Below are 18,264 nucleotides of genomic sequence, written 5' to 3' on the forward strand. Positions count from 1 at the left end.
CTGGGGAATATACTGTATCCTGCCTTGCAACATTACACACAATTTACTGCTAAAGGTCATTATGTACCCGTTAATCCACTTTTAATTGATATCAGCGCAAACAGCACAACCTCCCAGCCACATGACAGATCACTGCCGCCACAAAACCAGAAAATTGCTATTTGGGAGTTAAAAATAGAACGGTAAACTTTTTGCTGTTGTCCGTCTTGGCTTTGCCGAGCTACTTTGGACATTTTGTTCCAGACACAGTGAACGACAGAGGGGTAAGAAATGCACAACAGCAGCTTTCTTAGCTGTGACTTGAAAAACTACAGCTCATAAACATCTAAGTGACACCTTTGTGGCTGTAAATCTTCCGTCGTCTGATTGCTGTACTGGGATCAGCTCCTCCGCAGTATGTTTGCACTTCATGTGCTGATTTCATCTGGCTTTGTGTGAATTGTGACAGTACCATAGAAACAAGTAAAGATAAATACCCCAAACCTGTTCAGAGGGGCAATTAAAATGGCTTAATAGATATGACATACTGGAAGATGGATTTGGCCGGAAGGATGGAAAAAAAATAACACCAGTTTGACGTTTGAGAGATGAATAATGGATTGAAGCTGTTTTACATCTGTTTTAAGTATATCTGCTTTAGTCAGTCAAAGTGATTAGATGCACAGTATAAGGAATTTTTAATAAATCCACTCAGTGACAAATATAACACATTAAAGGATAAAGCTGGTATTTTCAATATTCTTATTGTTATCAATAAATCCCATAAATAGGACAAAACCAAAAATATCCATCTCTTATTGGGCCATTTTTTGTGAAGAAAGCATGTTTGTTTTTTGTTACAAAATCTCTCCTATGTACTGATGTGCACAGTGTAACAATAAGCTTATATTTATGTATATATATATATATATATATATATATATATATATATATATATATATATATATACATATATGTATGTATGTATGTATGTATAATCTTAACATAACATAAATATATGCATTGAAAATACGTATATACATAAAATTATGACTTTTTACATTTTCAAAGATTGGCTCCACCCTTTCTATTCCTCACACTGGTTTAGTCCACTATACCAACCAAAACACCAGAATCCCCAGAATAAATGTTGGTATTCCTGCAAAACACCAGAAAAGTTAAAACTTCACATCGTTCTGTGTTGCAACTTCATGTTTCTTTAGGTTTTAATAGTTCTTTTTTTCTGTGCTTATGATCTGGTTAGGTTTTTGCACAAAAACCACTTGGTTAGGCTTAGGAAATGATCATGTGTTGCCTTAAAATACCTGTTTTGGTTGTCACAAACAAAGCTGCAAATAGCCCAACTTCCCGTCAAAAATATCTGCTTTGTGTCCTGAGGTCTCCTTAAAAATATCCAGGGGTGTCCTGTTTATAAATGTTTGAACATCATGGTCCTCGTCCAAAATATAGCCTGGTTTAACATTTACAAATGCTGAAACGCAGACTCAAACCGTGGTTAGTTGGTCTAGTTTGTATTTACATCATCAGGATGGTGTACGTAGGATTGGCTCAAAATATATTACAGAGGCTGTGCTCATTGTAATGAACATGTCATCCAGTGCAACAGTGTGTCTCACTGATGTGTTTTAATAGTGTTTGGACAACAATAGAGCTCTGTGCTCAGAGGGAATAAGACAGATCAGGCTTTGGTAGTAGGATCAATTCATTCTTGGCTTTGGTCTTTTCATGGGATTTGTTGACAATGAAAATCATATATACATAATATTGCCAACCGTATCCTTTAAGGAAGAGGTTAGTGATAAGTGACAGCTAATACCGTCAGGATTAACAGTTCAATTGCCATTGAGGGGGAAATCACATGAGCGTAATACAGGCATGAACTTGTGAATCAGTGTGCACCAGTTGGTAAATGTATTAAATATAGCAGTGTCTGCATTAAATGTACTGCAGAAAAGATTAAAACAATTGTGTGGAAAAAAATGAATAAAGGAAACACTGAGAAAAACACACTAGATGAAATAGGAGAAAAGGGAAGAAGGAGGCGGTAAAGTGTGGAGAGGAATGGAGAGGGAGATCACAGGTCCCTCTTGATTCATCCTGATTACAAGGTTAGGTTAAGGTTAAGTGACATGGGCAAGTCCTGCCTCTCCCCTCTCTTTTCCTCTCTCTCTTTGTCTCCCCCTCTCCTCGTTTAAAGGTGAGCGGGGACTCTTATTGGTTATGCGGCCCTGCCTGAAGTTATGTGTGGCTATTGTCAAGAGCGAGGACCTTTTTATTTTTTACACACAGCTGCTTACTGCTAAATAGTGCCTTGTCCAGAAGGGGACAATCTGGGCCTCTAATTGCTGTCACTGAAGCCTAGATTCATTATGTGACTTTCCCATTAAAATGTGAGCATTAATTTGTATAATGAAATATCACCCTCTGCAGTGTGTTCATTAGCTGTGGCCCCACACTGTAGCGCCACAGCCGCACAATGTTAGCTACCTAGAAAACTGTGGTTAATTTTGCTAATGGATATTTTCCCACTCACTGTTCAAGAGGAAATTAATACTGTAACATTAGCTCTTTAACTTTTGGAGAAATTTAAATTCACTTCATTCCTTTCAAGCTGGTGTTAGCCGCTCATTAATCTCTGTGTTGCGTTGCACAATGCCGCCTCCACCGAAACTCCATTGTGTCACTCACATTGCATTAGGATGAAGGGGAGCTCGGCTGTCATCTGTGAATTTCTGCGCATTGTCACCAGAGCACAGAGAGGATCTTTAGCCACTGTAAAAGTCATCTAGTGGATGTAATCAGGATGTCACAGTGGAGCTGGTATGATTAGGTTATAGGAATGATTTAAAGGCCACATGTTGGGGATGCATCAAGCTGTTTTTCTCTCCACGTAAGGAAGACTATGTTGTGCTTAGATAGGCCCGCATCCAGAGATACATTCCAGTCCAAAAGACAACATTCCCGTTTACCTTTCCCACTTTTCCTCCACTGTGTAGCGAGATCAAGATTGACCTTGTGTTTTATTGTGTTTATAAGATACGAACGGTTAAATGTAAAATAAACTGCGTGGAGCAAATCTGATGGACTGACTTGTCTGTGTGTTTTGCCAAATGATTTCACACCAGGCCTGTGTCGAGGTCTCTGCTTCCTCCATGATGAAATATGGCCCTCATGGGTCCTTACTGTACTACTCAAAAGCAGACATAACTCACCTCTCTCACCACCAGATTACGGTCCCCCCCCCCGAAAATCTCGACAATCCCTAGCTGTGACCTGGATGCACTGTTCAACAAAGGGATGCTAATTATATAATCAGATGTATTAGCACGCTGTAGTAGAAAGCTTTTTCCTCTAATTCCTTTCAAGAGTCTAAGTACAGTACGTGAGTCTTATTAAGGACAACTAATGGGTTACAGTACTTATTGCCTGGGTAGAATTAAAGGGCCGGGATGGTCAAAACAAGAATCTGAGAAACGTTAATACATTTAAAAATATATAATATGTCCTTTTGGTTTTAATAACTTTTCTCCAGCACTTAGACAGGCACATTTCCAAATGTCACAGTTAAGTCATTTTCTAGTTTCCCTGTGAGACGAACTGAGCAGCAGAAAACCACCTAAGAAACTTTCTCGTCACACACAAGGCCCACCAGCTAAAAGCAGGTGTCCTTGTTGTAAGGTGACCTCTGCGTGGTCTAATTGTGACTTTAACCTGGATGGGCAGTGGGGCGTTCGTACCTTGCAGAGGGTTAGAACCCTGGCTACTGTCCACAGTCCACATCATTACTCTGACTGCAGCCTTAACCTCGCAGTAACAACCAGCGGACAGATTGTCACAGGGCTGCCTGAGCCCTGGTTGGTGAGATGTATGGGCTGAGCTACGAGGGCTGGGATGCCCGGCTGAAATTATAAAGCTAAATCTATTAGACACTTCCTCTCACGCATACCCCCAAACTGTGGACAGGCCGGCTTTGTTTTGGCTTGAAAGTTATTGAGAGTTAGCGAGTGTGAAATTGCCCTCTGAGTGATGTCATCGGAGGACACTGAACCCTTGTTGTGTTAATTAGAGCTCAATGAAATGATGAGTATGAAAAAACAGAATAATAACAGCCTTAACCCCCAATGAGGGACACTGTTAAGAATTGTTTATTCCTACTTGTACTTTGCAATTGTATTTATTTGTATTTATCTCAATTATAAGAAAATGCATCTGATAAGACTGCACAGAAACTATTTGAAGACTAAACGGGATAGTGGTTTAGGTGAGAATCACAGTTTGTGTTGGTGATGAACTGGGATCACTGGGTTCTTATGGTAGTGCTTATTTTCAGGACATGGTGATAGTGTGATTTGAGAACTGTGACCATCTGTGCACTTAATTTTGATGGAGGTAGTGTGTACTGTAAGGAAGTCGTTCTTTCTTCCTTCCTTTCTTTCTTTCTTTTTTTAACCCTCCTAGCTTGATTTATTCATCTTTTTTGACACATTATTATTTAGTTTATTCAAAAATCAGAGTTTCATAGTCCACAAATAATTTCTGGAACTGAAGATTTTCCCAAACAACTGAAGTTACTGGGGACAGAAAAAAAACAACTGGAAAAAAAACAGAAAAAAAACAGGAAATTACACCATACAACTGGCATGGTTCAAATCCGATTCTCCAGAAGCCCCGATTTCCCAAACATTGTCTGAAAATATGTTATTTATACCCTTGATGTACGGTCAAGCTTGTGCCCCTGATTCAGATGGGGTGCACGCTGACAACTCTTGTTTAGCAGCCAGTAGTGAAATTCAGCTTTACAAAGAGTGTAAATAACATTTTTATTCTCTTCAAATCAGTGTGAGATCTAGAGACTTGGATTATAGCAGACAAGCTGTAAAGAGTAATGTAAGGTTCTTGTTTTTTTTCAGTTGTTATTTTATATTTCTTTGTAAAAAAGAAAAAAAAAAAGAAAAAAAGTTGTTTAGGAGATTGTTGCAGTGGTGTTTTGACGTGAAGCTCCAGAAATGTTTTGTGGACTGCCAAACTTCCCCCAACTTTCCATCAGTATGGGGGTGAGAGAATAATGACGGAATCTTCATTTTTTTGGGGGGGGAACTGTTCCTTTAAGGGCTTCCCAGAGACAACAAGTGCCGTATCAATTACAAAACTAATATGCAATCAATTTATTTGCATCATATCCTTCATTTCAGATGCAGACAGTCTCATTCATAAACCAATATGTCAGGCTAACCCCAGAAGCAATGTCAGTACAAGCAGTAGAGTGAATTTTACATGAAGTACAATAAATGTTTAATTGCCGGAGAAATGCAATCTATGCAACGCAGAAGTGATATCTTTGGATGTACTGACCTGTGTGTATCCGCAGATGGACTTTGAGATGATGGGAGGTGCGGAAGGACTTGCCACAGTAGGGGCAATCCTTGGAGGAGGAGCCCATGCTCCGCTCGCGATGCTGGGACAGAGACGGCTGAATGCTCCCCGCTGCCTTCCCCAAGTCCTCCCCAACATCTGGAGCGCAGAGACAGCACAAGGAGGGAGAGACAAATGGAAGGTGTGTTGAGTGCCACTTCAAACCAGCCCCTCCACACATCACAACACATTCTTTTTTTTTCTGTTTTTTCTTTCTCGTCTGACTGTCTCTCATTGTCCCTCATTTCCCCTGCTCAAATGTGCAAACGCCACACAAAGTCAAACGCATCAAACGGGTTCACGGGCCACGCTATTTTCCTCCCTGACAGAACGCTGACAGTTCATAAGCTTTTCAGTTTCTTTAGAAACACCATAGTCCTGAGATACACCCCCCCCCACACACACACACACACACTGACTCAGACACACGCACACACCCTCAACACCACCACCACCTGCACCACCACCCCCTCTCCTTTTCTCCTCCTGTTTTTCTTTTTTTATCCTCTCTATCATCGTCATTCCTATTAAGCATATGCTGGATTGCAGTGAAAATTAACAATGCAAAATAAGACGGAGAGAGAAAGCAGAAAGGAAAAAAAAGGAGAGAGAGAGATAGATTTGGCTATGTCAGCATCGCAGGATCTCCTCACATCTCTTCCTGCGACCTGATTTTGACAGGTAGCTGTCAGAGATATGATAGGGTGATAACGGTTTTGACCCCGCCCTCTGCCGCTTCCTCCGCACGCCAAAAAACGATGATGCACAGTTTAGTGCAACAGCAGTCTGTTATCAACACAATCACCCCCTGAATATGAATCTGAAATGACTGACGACAACCTGGGAATGTGTTGACAGCAGCACAATCCGAGGTGAGGGTGTCATCATCAGATTGTACACAGTGGCCTTGTTGTACGGATGGTTAAGAGCCTGTGATGTGCTGACAGTCATGAGTGCAGAATTTAAAGGGCCGAGCAACACAGTTAAGTTCAAAACACGGAACTTGAAAGGAGCAGAAAGGAAACACAACAGATGCTTGATATGTCTTGCATTGTGTAGCTGTTAAATTAAAAATATCTGTACCAGTTCCAATGGCTTTTGATGGACGTCACTGTGCAGGAGGTTCAACATCAACCCACACAACGCAGAACTGTCACCAAAGATTTTTACGGATTTCATAAAAGTTCACATGAAAAAATATTGTTTCTTTTGTTTCATTTCTTCTTTTGTTGTGCGGGTTGCCATATCTATATCAGCAAATCCATCCGAGCGCGCTGGTAGGCAGAGGAACTAACACAAGCAGTTATGAACCTGTGGTCGCGAGCACCGGTGACAATGATCTCTTCTTGGCTGACGTGAAAAGAAGAGAAAGAAGACTAACAGATGTACAGATAAAATATGTTTTATTGCAAACAGAGTATGTGGCCTCCATGGTGACACAATCAATATTTAGCATGTCAGTACGAGCATGACCCAAAGAAGCGCGAAATACAGTTAAAAATGTGATTTACTTCCCTAATCTGGCACACGATTTGGTATGTACGAAGGGAGGAGGGGAGGAAGCCAGAGAAGAAAGAAAAAAGAATCAAAATCGAGCAACCCACTTAGGCTACCGCGGCGCACAATAAGCAACATCTTTTAACAGTAGCCTAATCTTTTCTTTTCTGTCGCTCCCCCACCATCCCCCCCACCCGCCCCCCTCGGCACCCCATTCCACCCCTCCTCTGTCGGGGAGTCAAATAAGGTTTACAGAATGGAAAGACCCAAGTCAGCAAGTCCTCTTCCACGCTGACACTAAACACACAACTCCATTCAGCAAACGCTGCTATCAGGCTGAAGGCTATTTATCACAACTGAAACTGAAAGGCAACCTAAATGTAAGTCTGTGACAATACGCAGATACTACATACCAGCTGCCTCTATTTGGGCTTGGCAACTATGTGGTTTAATTCTACGTAGTGGCGAGGAGAAAGGAGCCGGGAGGCAGTAAAAGCAGATGTTAGGCTGTGGATCTTGGTTTAAAACTATCTTGATTTTCACATGATTTTTAACAATGTCTGATGTTGCACAGAGAGTAAGAGATGAAGAAGAGGGGGGGGGAGGAAATGAACAAGGTTGTCCATTGTTTCCACCTGTGTAGTGATAGGGACCAAAACATTTTATTAAATTAAAACTATTAAAATTTTGGCCTGAATGATACAAAACATTCCATAGCTTGATGCAAAAAAAACACTATCGCAGGTGAAAATGTAATTTCCTGCATAATATCAACCCCCCCCCCCCCTTCTTTTGCATTTTCATTTGAATGCGTTTAAAAGACGGCGTGCAGACAGGAAATAAATAAATAAAAGCTGGTACAATTCCCCCAGTGCCTAGTCCAGGACTACACCATACTGTAGCCATAGTCGCCTCCTCATAAACATATTTCAAGCGGTCTACTGTACAGATCCCTTTTTGGCAAAGATTCCCCAGATCGTGTAACAGACAGTGGCCCACCTGCCCACCCCAGATGGGGCTAAAATTAAAAAATCCAAAACACAGATTAGAAGCAGGACAAACACCAGACCACACTTCCAAACAGGCACACGCACGTACACACACTCTGCATGTCTGTCTCTCTCTGTCACGCACACGACCACACACACACACACACACACACACACACACACGCGCGCGCACGCACACACACACACACACACACACACAGATACAGACGCACGTCCTTGTGTGTCAGGGTTAATAGTGCTCCTGTAAGAGGAAGACACACTACTGAGAGGATGAGAGTGTGCTCTCCTGGCATATAACAGCCCTTCAATAATAAATGACTTCACACATTCCCCCACACACACACATACACACACACACACACACACACACACTACAAAGAAAGGTAAAACAGAACTTTGGGCATTCTCTCTTCTCCTCATGTGAGCGTATACACATGCACCTATATACACGCCCACGTCTGGGTATGCGCGTCAGTAGCTGGGTTGTCCAGCGTGCCTGTCTTTAATCAGTTGACTGATCCGCAGCTTTTAATGCGGCTGTTCCAATTACTGTAAAAGTCATCCTGCTCCATATAACCACAAATATTGACACTTTATTGCACAACACATTTATGACATTTTGAAGGTCACCCCGTATATTAGGCATCATCGTTCACAGCTGGGTGTGTGATGTGGGGAGAGACTCTCGATCGCTTGTTGACACCCAGCCGTAACTATCCTCCGAGTATTGATTTTCCTTCCCCTGCTTTCATCTTTTTTTTTTCTCTATGCAAAGAAGATTCACTGTAGGACACGCAACATTAAAGTGATTGTCACAGGTGAGCCTTTGGCTTTTTATATGAAAGCCTGTAAAGGACAGCCACTATTATGCTTTCACTTTGCTCACACTATTATACAATTAGGAGGACTTTGTATTTTTGTACGCACACTCAGAATCTCTCCATTTACTAGAATTCTGCATACAGAAAGAGAAAAGCCCATATCGCGCCATCATGTGCTCCATACCTATTCAGTGACCAATAATGTTGTGGGTGTAACACAAGACTGAAAGAAAAAAAGAAAACTGAACAAACGTTTTGCTTAAACATATAATGAATTAAATGACTGAATTGCTATATTTCTTTAAATCTTCATAATATCGCGAAACACTCTGGAAACATTTGATATTTAAATAGAGATGCATATTTACACAACCATGCATCTCTATCATCAGAATTTGTTGAAAGCATTGAAGGCTGCTGCTGAGTTGACATGTTTATTTTAGCCAGCCTCGTTTCCTGGCATTAATCCCCACAAACGATCACAATTAAAGAATAAAATCACATAAGATTACCTTATAATTAAACATTTAAGCCACTATTACTCTTATCATTATTATCACGATTATCATTACCATTCTCTACCCAGATTCTCCCCGCTCAAACTCAAAACACCCAAACAGTTTGTATCTGTCGTCTCAGAACCCCCTCACTCACCTCCACCCTGGGAAAAAAAACATGACATACGCAGAACTGTGACTGTGCCGGTACAAGAATATCACAGAGGGGGGAAAAAAGAGAAATACATGTATAATTCAGCTATATCTGATCTGAGACCAGCTCCTCTCCCCTCTGCCTTTACTGGTGTCACGGCAGCGTAATGGAACATGCCAGAACAAAGGCTCTGAGATCAGATTGGAGCAGAGTTGAGCAGGCCATCTGGGAGGCAGGCTGAGTATCAGTCACTCTGCCTGCTGTCTGCTGCACTCACACTCCCCCCTGAGAAACTGTGTGCGAAAGTGCAACTGTGTGTGTAAGTGTGCGAGTGTGTGAGTGTGAGACACCTCTCCCTTTCCGACCGCACGTCACCAGTATCTTGCAACGGATCGACCGATGCCTTGCCACCGTGGGGATACACCACCGGGGCAGCCTTCACAACTGACTGACAAATATATAAATTGATAAGGATCTCTTTTTGTGTGTGTGTGTGTGCGCGTCGGTGTTCATGTTGGTACCCCTGGGGCAGGGCACGCTGCCGACTCCTTTACAGCAACCACACCCAATTTGGAGGACAAAAAAAAAAAAAAAAAAAAAAAAAAAATGATCAACAACAGCAAAAAATAGAGCCAATGATCGTGTGCATATATGGTGCAGCTTGGCGGGGGGAGGGGGAGTTTGCCAGGTCCTTAATGGTGCTCTTTCAATCACACTTTGCACTCTAAACGTTCTGTGGTTTTGATTAGTATGATATCACTTTCAGGAAATAAAACTAGGGGGGAAAAAGCACATCAGTCATAAAAACACAAGATGTTTTGCTTCTTGCTCGGCCATTATTCTAATGCGTCACGTGACTCCCGTCGAAGCCCGCCGGCCCTCTCCCCGTAGCCAAATAACTGGGGGGTGGGAGGAGGGAGGGGGGTGATTGACGGAAACAGTTTGAAAAGGGGAAAGATATTAAGAGAGATTGGGTGAGAGGGGAGGGAGGGAGAGAGAGAAAGAGTAAAATGTGATGACATCATTTGAAAGGCATTAGGCTTTTAAAAATGCGCCCGGGGGGACTTGATTTCCTTACACCAGAGCAACACAACACCATCCGGCCTGATGCTCGCTTGCTCTCCCTCTCTCTCTCTCTCTCTCTCTCTCTCTCTCTCTCTCTCTCACACACACACATACACACACACACACACACACACACACACCTCCCAACACCCCCTTCCCCTCTCGTTCTTTTTTTGATTTGGACCACTGCCATCTTTGTGAGCGTCTGGTTCATGCGAGTTAATCAATTTGAGGTTTAGTTACACTGCTGATGCTAGCATTCCAGCCACTGCTAAAACGTAATCTGAACTCGCAGAATTTATTAACCAAACACCAATTATCATTAAACACCACTGCATTATCCCCCTCCTTTTACTACCTGACAAGGACTACTTAATGAAATTTTAGATTAAAGTTATTTGGTCCATGATTTATGGGCATTGAGAAAGTCCTAATGCAGGGCTCTTTTTAGTGTACAGATGCTTTTGGTGTTTTTTTTTTTTTTTTTTTTTTTTTTCTGTATTTTTTTTCAGATGGGATACACGGGGGATCTGAGAAGTCTCGAAGGTATTACAACAACCAGGTCTAGACCAAGAAGAAGAAGAAGCAGGAAAAAAGGAGGGGGGGAACCAGAAAAGAGCAACAACGCTCCAAATCGTACACAGCATCCTCACCTCGTACTTGTTGTTTCACTGCTGACCCCGTCAAGCGACAGAAATAAGACCAAAGACCAAATAAATTGCGAGAACAACAAAAAAAAAAGGAATCAACCGAAAATAAAAATAAAAGAAACGCAAGTTGTTGTTTACCCGCGCAATGCTTGTGAGATGAAAACAGCAGCAGAATGTGTTACATATAAGGCGGTGGGGTAAACAGGGGCACCAGATGTTCTTTGATGTTAATAATGGCATTTATTATTAATATTAATTAGATCGCATTCAGCAATACATTTGGGCCATTTCCAAGTCAATTAAGCAAAATGGCATTCGGGAGATGTTGAAACGACATTTTAAGGCAGGTGCTCAGCAGTCCCCTATTAAAACATTTTCGCAGCTCCTGAAAAACAAGCCATTTTCAGGCAGATTTTATTTATTTTCTCTTTGTTTACTCTTCCTCAGTATTTCTCTCTCCTGTTGTGAATGGGCGCAGTTAACGGCCGTATCTCAAAAAACACATATTGAGGATCGGTTTCTACATTTAGCGTGCATTATCTAATTAAAATATACAGTATGTGCTGATTCCGATAATGCACACGTGTCGTGTCCACGCCCAAGCAAATATGTCAGCCCAGACTGAGGGGTGGCGGAGGGCGATTAATCCAGATATGAAATCATGATTATGACCATCATGATGACAATAAAAAAAAAATACAGAGGATTACCAACCACAGTTTTCCAAATTAGAGTGCAAGCAAAGTCACTTGTAGCGGCAAACATTTTATCTGAACGGCCCAATCCACGCAGCTGAGGGCTCCAACACACCCTTATAACAGGACACAGGGTTCCTAGTGCTGCGGTTACCAGCAGACACCGGTTCCACCAAATCTAATTAGACAACACAAGCCAGGGGCCTCACACCAGGGGGTGTCTTGTCTATATAATCTAAATAATCCTTGGCTATATGTGTATAAGGATAAAAAAACACACCCATTCTAAAGCTCTATTCAGTTTAATCTAGACCTCTGAATAGCATCCTGCCACACCTCTCGGACCCACTGTGTGTTTATGAGTGTGTGTGTGTGTGTGTGTGTGTGTGTGTGCGTGCGTGTGTGCGTGCGTGTGTGCGTGCGTGTGCGCTCATAGCCCTGCTTTTGGCAGCAGGCCCTTTTATTCAAAGCTGGTGGAGGCAGCAGCCTTACAATGGTACATTAACAATCTGTGCGTTCATTTATCAGTGTGTGTGATTTGGACTCTCCGTTCATGGCGCGCTGCACTTTTCATGGCTGAAAATTAATGAACAAGCCTCCCCTCGCAACAAACATGCACCTGTGCTGCAGAGATGCTAATCACAAACATTTATATTTATTAGTGAACGCCCGCACTAAAACTAGAGTTGTGGAGGGGGGAGAAAAAAAAAAAAAAAAAGAAGAGAGAATGAGGGGAAAACAGGAGGAGGAGGAGGAGGAGAAAAGAGGAATTCTCTTTATCAACCTGGGTAATGAAAGGGTAGTGGTTTTCGTTGTGCTGAATTGTGTTAAAGCTATTTGTTCAAAACACTTTCTTGAATAAAGAGGGTGTGGAGTGCAGGGTATCTGTTCAGGTGGTGTGATCTTCAGGCTGTGGAGATAATTTCTCCAAAACTATCGAATGAAGGGCATTGCCACAAAAAACACTTGTCTTAGAACGCAGCCTAAAACAAGACAAGGTGTGTGCAAATAACTCCAAACCTGAGTCCTTATCGCCGTACAGGTGGAAATGACGGACAGTATTAACCAGTGCCTCTTCAGTTTGGGATGCTTTCTGAAGCCGACTTTTTTTCTCTATTCCTTTCTTTACACTTCTCTCCCTCTCACCCCCCACCCACCCCCCCTCTCTCCCAGACTGACAGAAGGTGGCTCTCTCCCTCAGTAAAGGCTATGCCTCTGCCCAGCTAGGGGAAGAGGAATGGTGCCATAAGTTTCTCCCTGGCACCGGCCCACCTTTGTTCCCCCCCTCCTCAAGTCTGTTTCAGGCTTCAAAGAGCATTGGAAAAAGACATACACACACTCACACATACACACACACACACACATGCGCACACAATCTCTCTCTCTCTCTCTCTCAAACACACACACAGACACACATGCACATACAAATGTCTGAGGGAGCACTGATGTCTCACTAACTTTATCATTCTAGCAGGGTGATCATAGCCCCGTTGAGAGGCTGTGGATGATGCTTGAGGGTGTATGAGTGTGTGTGGCGTGTGTGTGTGTGTGTGTGTATGAGTGTGTGTGGCGTGTGTGTGTGTGTGTGTGTGTGTGTGTGTGTGTGTGTGTGTGTGTGTGTGTGTGCGCGTGTGTATGTGTGTGTGTGTGTGTGTGTGTGTGCGTGTGTGTGTGCGTGTGTGTGTGTGTGTGTGTGAGACTGTGTGTTTTGTCCACTACTGTTTGCATGCATGCATGAGAGTACAAAAGGCAGATGGGGACAGAGGTGGGTGTCTTTTAGGACATGAAGACAAGAGCAATTACTAATGTGTTTGTGCGTTTGTGTATACACACACACACACACACACTTGCCAATGTGTGTGTGTGCTTGTGTGTGTAGTGCTATAATAATCAGGGTGTATATTCATCATGCCCCCTCTCAGTCTGTGTTGGCAGGAAGTGGTGTGGTTACCATTAGTGAAGGATGACTAGGTCTCTGTCTCTTTGACTGGAATACTGCTGGCTTTCTATGGATGGAAAAATGCAAGAATATGGAAGGAAAGGATTTAAGACAAGTGGAAAGGTGTAATGAGGAAACAAAGAAAGAAAAGGAAGGGAGAAGATGGAAAAGGACACTACAGGATATTGGGAAGGGAAAGGAATGGAATAGAGAAACTAAAGTAAATAAATAAATGGAAAAGAATAGCACAGGCTGGAACGAAAGGAAATATAAGGAAGGAGATGAGAAAATTAGAAGAAAAAAAGAGTTCGAAGTGAAGGGAACAGATGATAGGACATCTGACAGGATGCTAAAACACTATGACAGAAGACAAGATAGGAGAGAAAGGAAAATGTATAAGAGAAAGGTAAGGAGTTTAAAACAGAGAAATTAAAAGGTGAGAGGACGGGATAAGAAGACAGCGAAAATAAGAAAAGGGACAGGATATTGGGAAAGGAAAGGAAGGGAGATGAAGCGTAAAGACACGTTTAAATGAATGATTAAAGTAGAGTCAAAAAAACAATACACCATACAACCAAGGGATGACAGAAAAGGAAAGAGTGTGTGAGAAAAGAGGAGTTTGAAAGGAAAGAGAAAGATGATGGGACATGTGGGACAGTAGGCAAACACTTGGAAAAAAGAACAGAGAGAAATGTAGACGAATGTACGCAGTTTGGACAATATTATGAGGAATATTATTATCCGTGAAGAAAAACAGTAAACCAATGGAATCGAAATGAGAATAACAAATTAGGAAATCGAGGAATCAGGAAGCAAAACCTACAACAAAACAAGACTTAATTTAAAAGAAATATGAAAGGATGAGAAAAAGAAGAAGAGAAAAGGGGAGATGGGTACATGACAGGACATTCTACCAAATCTTCAAATACTGTACGTATAGATTGTCATCTAAAGATGACAACCGCCCTGTCGCACTGCCCCTTTAACACTAAATAAAGTAGAACTCCTCCCTGAGCCGCCATTGATTTCCTATTCATTCCTGTGCATGCTAAATCAACAGCAAGCACAATAGGCCAATCATCAAACTGAGCTACAGTACCAGCACTTCTATCCCACCCTCAATCCACCTGGCACTGGTCGCAGTCTATACTGTACGTGGCATCAATGCTCTGCACACCGCAGCCATTAGTGGCGTTATTCTTCATCAATGAAAATGAATCAATTAAGCCTCATTAAGGGTGCATATTAAGCTGGAGTAATTATCGGGTGGGGAATGTACAGTGATCAATAGCTCGGGTGCATAAATGTGCACTTAAAGACATATATTACCACAAGGGGCGATGAGCACTTTTAACAAGGAGGGGGGGGGGAGCTAAAGTGGGTAAATCTGCTGCACGTCATGCATACATACATGTGTGTGTGTTTGTGTGTGTGTGTGGGTAGGAGGGAAAGACTATCGCTCCTACCATAGCCTGGTCAGGCCGTAAATCCAGAGACCAAGGACGTGTCCCGTTTTCCTCTTCTATGAACTTGTCCAGTGTCTCGGAAAATGAAATAACAAGATTTATACTGTAGCTGCAAACATCCCGCCGGTGCGCGCATATGTGCAAGGGCGTGTTTTCTGTGTGGGCATGAGACAATGTCCGCAAGAGATAGAGCCACACTTAAAGAATAAATGAGGGAAAGGCCCCGATTTTAGCGAGGGGAGGGGGAGTCTTTAAATGCTAGAGGCCTTCACCCTCTGGCCAGCCACATGCAAACACACACGCATTTACATGCAGAAAGTAATGCACGCACACACACACACACACACACACACACACACACACACACACACACACATACACACACACAATCCCATGCATAACGCCTATTAAAGAGCACGCTCTGTCCCAGTCGCATAATTTTAATTTGTTATGAAGGTCATTGACAGCAAGTAATAATCACCATTGGGGATCTAACAATTTGCCATTTCAGAACATTGAGGCACTGATGACTCAACTATTAATAGACTGAAGCCTCCCCCACCCCACCCCACCCTCACCCCCCTGCCTCTACACCCCCTGTCCTCTTAAATGACTAAAACTATTCCAGTATTTTTAACCCCCCTCCCAACACACACACACATACACAGCCCCCAAAAAGCCCATATGTCTGTATCCCATTTATCTTTTTTTTTTTTTCATCTGTTGAGGGATATGTGAAATTTGGGAGACAAATTAATGGGAAGCCTGCTGAAAGACACCCATCGCGGGGGTATCTCCTGGAAGGACAATTACATTGTAAAAAAGTAAAGCAGACAGCTTTTCAATTCTTCTTTTTGTTTCTCCCTCTGTGCTTTTGCAGCGATGTCTTGAGCTGAGAAAACGCCAGGGCTGCCTGTGCTGAGCTGATGAATTGTTAAGCATTTTTCCCCCGTTTTTTGCACACACACGAAAAAAAAAAAAAACTGAGACGTCAGAGAGACACAATAACAAGTTTCATTATCGAGCAACTCATTTATTTTCTGCTTTAGCATCACCCAAGCCATTCAGACATATGTGTCTGGCATTTGTCGCCAAACAAATAAGTCCGAGCTTAAGCTATTTTTATCAAGCACGAGAGCGTTTGTTCTTTTTAAGTGATCGTCAGTGTTTGGGGCGAATAGAATGGGAGTTGGAATCCTTTATCTTTCAGAGGCTCAACAACTCAAGACTAATTACAAATTAATCTGGATCTGGATATCTGCAATGAGAGGGCCCTAATAAGAACTTGTGGTGTGCTAAGAGGAACTATCTGTTATATATTTATAGGAGAGCTCAACGCATGGTGAGGGAGAGGCAGGCCGGAGATGGAGGCAGCCAAAACCCAAATAAGAGAGTAGAACATAATTGCCTGCTTTCTATATCCAAGCAGCCACATCAAGGCTGAGGATTGTGGATATTAATAATTGATCATTAGCCTGATAGGGTAGAGCGTGCTTAAGTTTTTAGTGGTGGAAATTTGATGGCCATTTTAGGTCTCTCCTTGGGGTCTCGAGCACTGTTGCTGTACTTGTGGAGAAGGTCAAGTGGGCTCATTGTTATAAATGAGCACTATTACCCTAAACAAAAGGAGGTCATACCAATATAACGTGCCGTCTGTTTGGCTGTATTGTGTCGTTCAGTTGTCTCTTGCAAGCTTTTAAGAGCATGCAAGAAGACTTTGGCCATCAAAATCCACATGATGAATCCAGAGTCTGAGTGAATTTAGGAGGGAGCTACGGCGTGCCAAACACACTGAACATGCAACAGCTACCAACATTGGCCTTTTAGATAGCTGTACTTGTTACATGGAGTTTTTTTTCAGTTAAGCATCATGATACATATATAGACCTCAGGTGTTAAAGAAGAACTCAAATCAAATACTATCAATTGGTCTTAGTGATCACCGCAAAAATCAGATTATCATAATAACGTGATCTAGCAAATCCATCTTGTCAAGCATCAAGCCATGTGATTGTGGCCAAAGTAACACCGGTTCAACCAATTAGTGGCCCTTAGAGTGAAGGTTAACGTAGATTCTACAGAAGCTAGTGCTAGCTCTCCTACTGTTCATGTGAATGGTTGTTAGACAATTATAGATAGTGATATCCAGACGGTTCTTCTTATCACCTGACAGATATCTTTTCAAAGTACCTGCCCTTTTTGAGTTTTTAGTGGTGCCTTTCCAGATGGTTTGTAAAACAAACCCTTTTTTTAAAATAACCATCTGGCAGGTGAGGTTATCCAGTGATGTCACACCAGATTACACAGGGTGGGGCTGAAGACTACAACTTCTTAATTCAAAAACAGTTCAGCGGTGTGGAGTAAAAAAGGAATGAAGCTAACCGACCTCTGAATCCCACTCTACATCTCGGCTGGAAGCTGCATTAGTGGCTGCCAGCATAACACAAGCAAATCTCCACTTGAACTGTCAGCAGTCCAGTTGCACCATGGGTAGTGTAGATGGCATGTTTTTGAAGCACGAAAGAGATGATATCGCTGGTTCGTATTTCTTTTTTAATTGTCCATTGTAAATCAAACAATGTTACGGGAGTGCAATGCTAAATTGGCGGGGTCTCTTATGATCAGTGGAGAGTAAGGCTCACATCATTTGCACACTGTGTCTGTGTGTGGTTTCAGTGCTGTTTAGTGCTGGCCAAATTCCCACATTAAGCTTTTTCTGCCTCATTTAACGTAGAAAAAAATCAATGATAAATGTCAGGTTTCCAAGAATAAGTGCCTCTGTACAGAGTGACCATTTTGCAGATGTCCATACAAGGTGAACCACCAAACTACCAGAGATTTCCGTTAAAAGTGTTTCAGAGGGCAGATGCAGAAAATCAGCGTCTTCACATTTATAAGTGCTAAACCACTTCACTGATGACTGAACAACACATGTGAAAATGTTCCATGTTTTCCATAATGTTGTTAAGATGCAGGGTGTGAACTGGGATGAGACAAGACATGAGACAAGACATGATCTTTTCCTTATCTTAACCATGTGACCAATTATATTTTGCAA

General features: G+C 42.2%; 1 protein-coding gene across 14 annotated transcripts in view; it reads right to left on the minus strand.

The window, feature by feature from the left end:
- The window catches only part of znf536 (zinc finger protein 536), a 243,317-nt gene that overhangs the window by 78,402 nt on the left and 146,651 nt on the right, over window positions 1-18,264 (minus strand). For all 14 annotated transcript variants that reach the window (XM_030413878.1, XM_030413875.1, XM_030413868.1 and 11 more), the window contains one exon: window positions 5,353-5,511. In XM_030413878.1, the coding sequence (XP_030269738.1) occupies window positions 5,353-5,511 (159 nt within the window). The remainder of the gene's footprint in view (window positions 1-5,352; window positions 5,512-18,264) is intronic.

Source organism: Sparus aurata, chromosome 4, assembly GCF_900880675.1.
Source record: "Sparus aurata chromosome 4, fSpaAur1.1, whole genome shotgun sequence".
Lineage (NCBI taxonomy): Eukaryota > Metazoa > Chordata > Actinopteri > Spariformes > Sparidae > Sparus > Sparus aurata.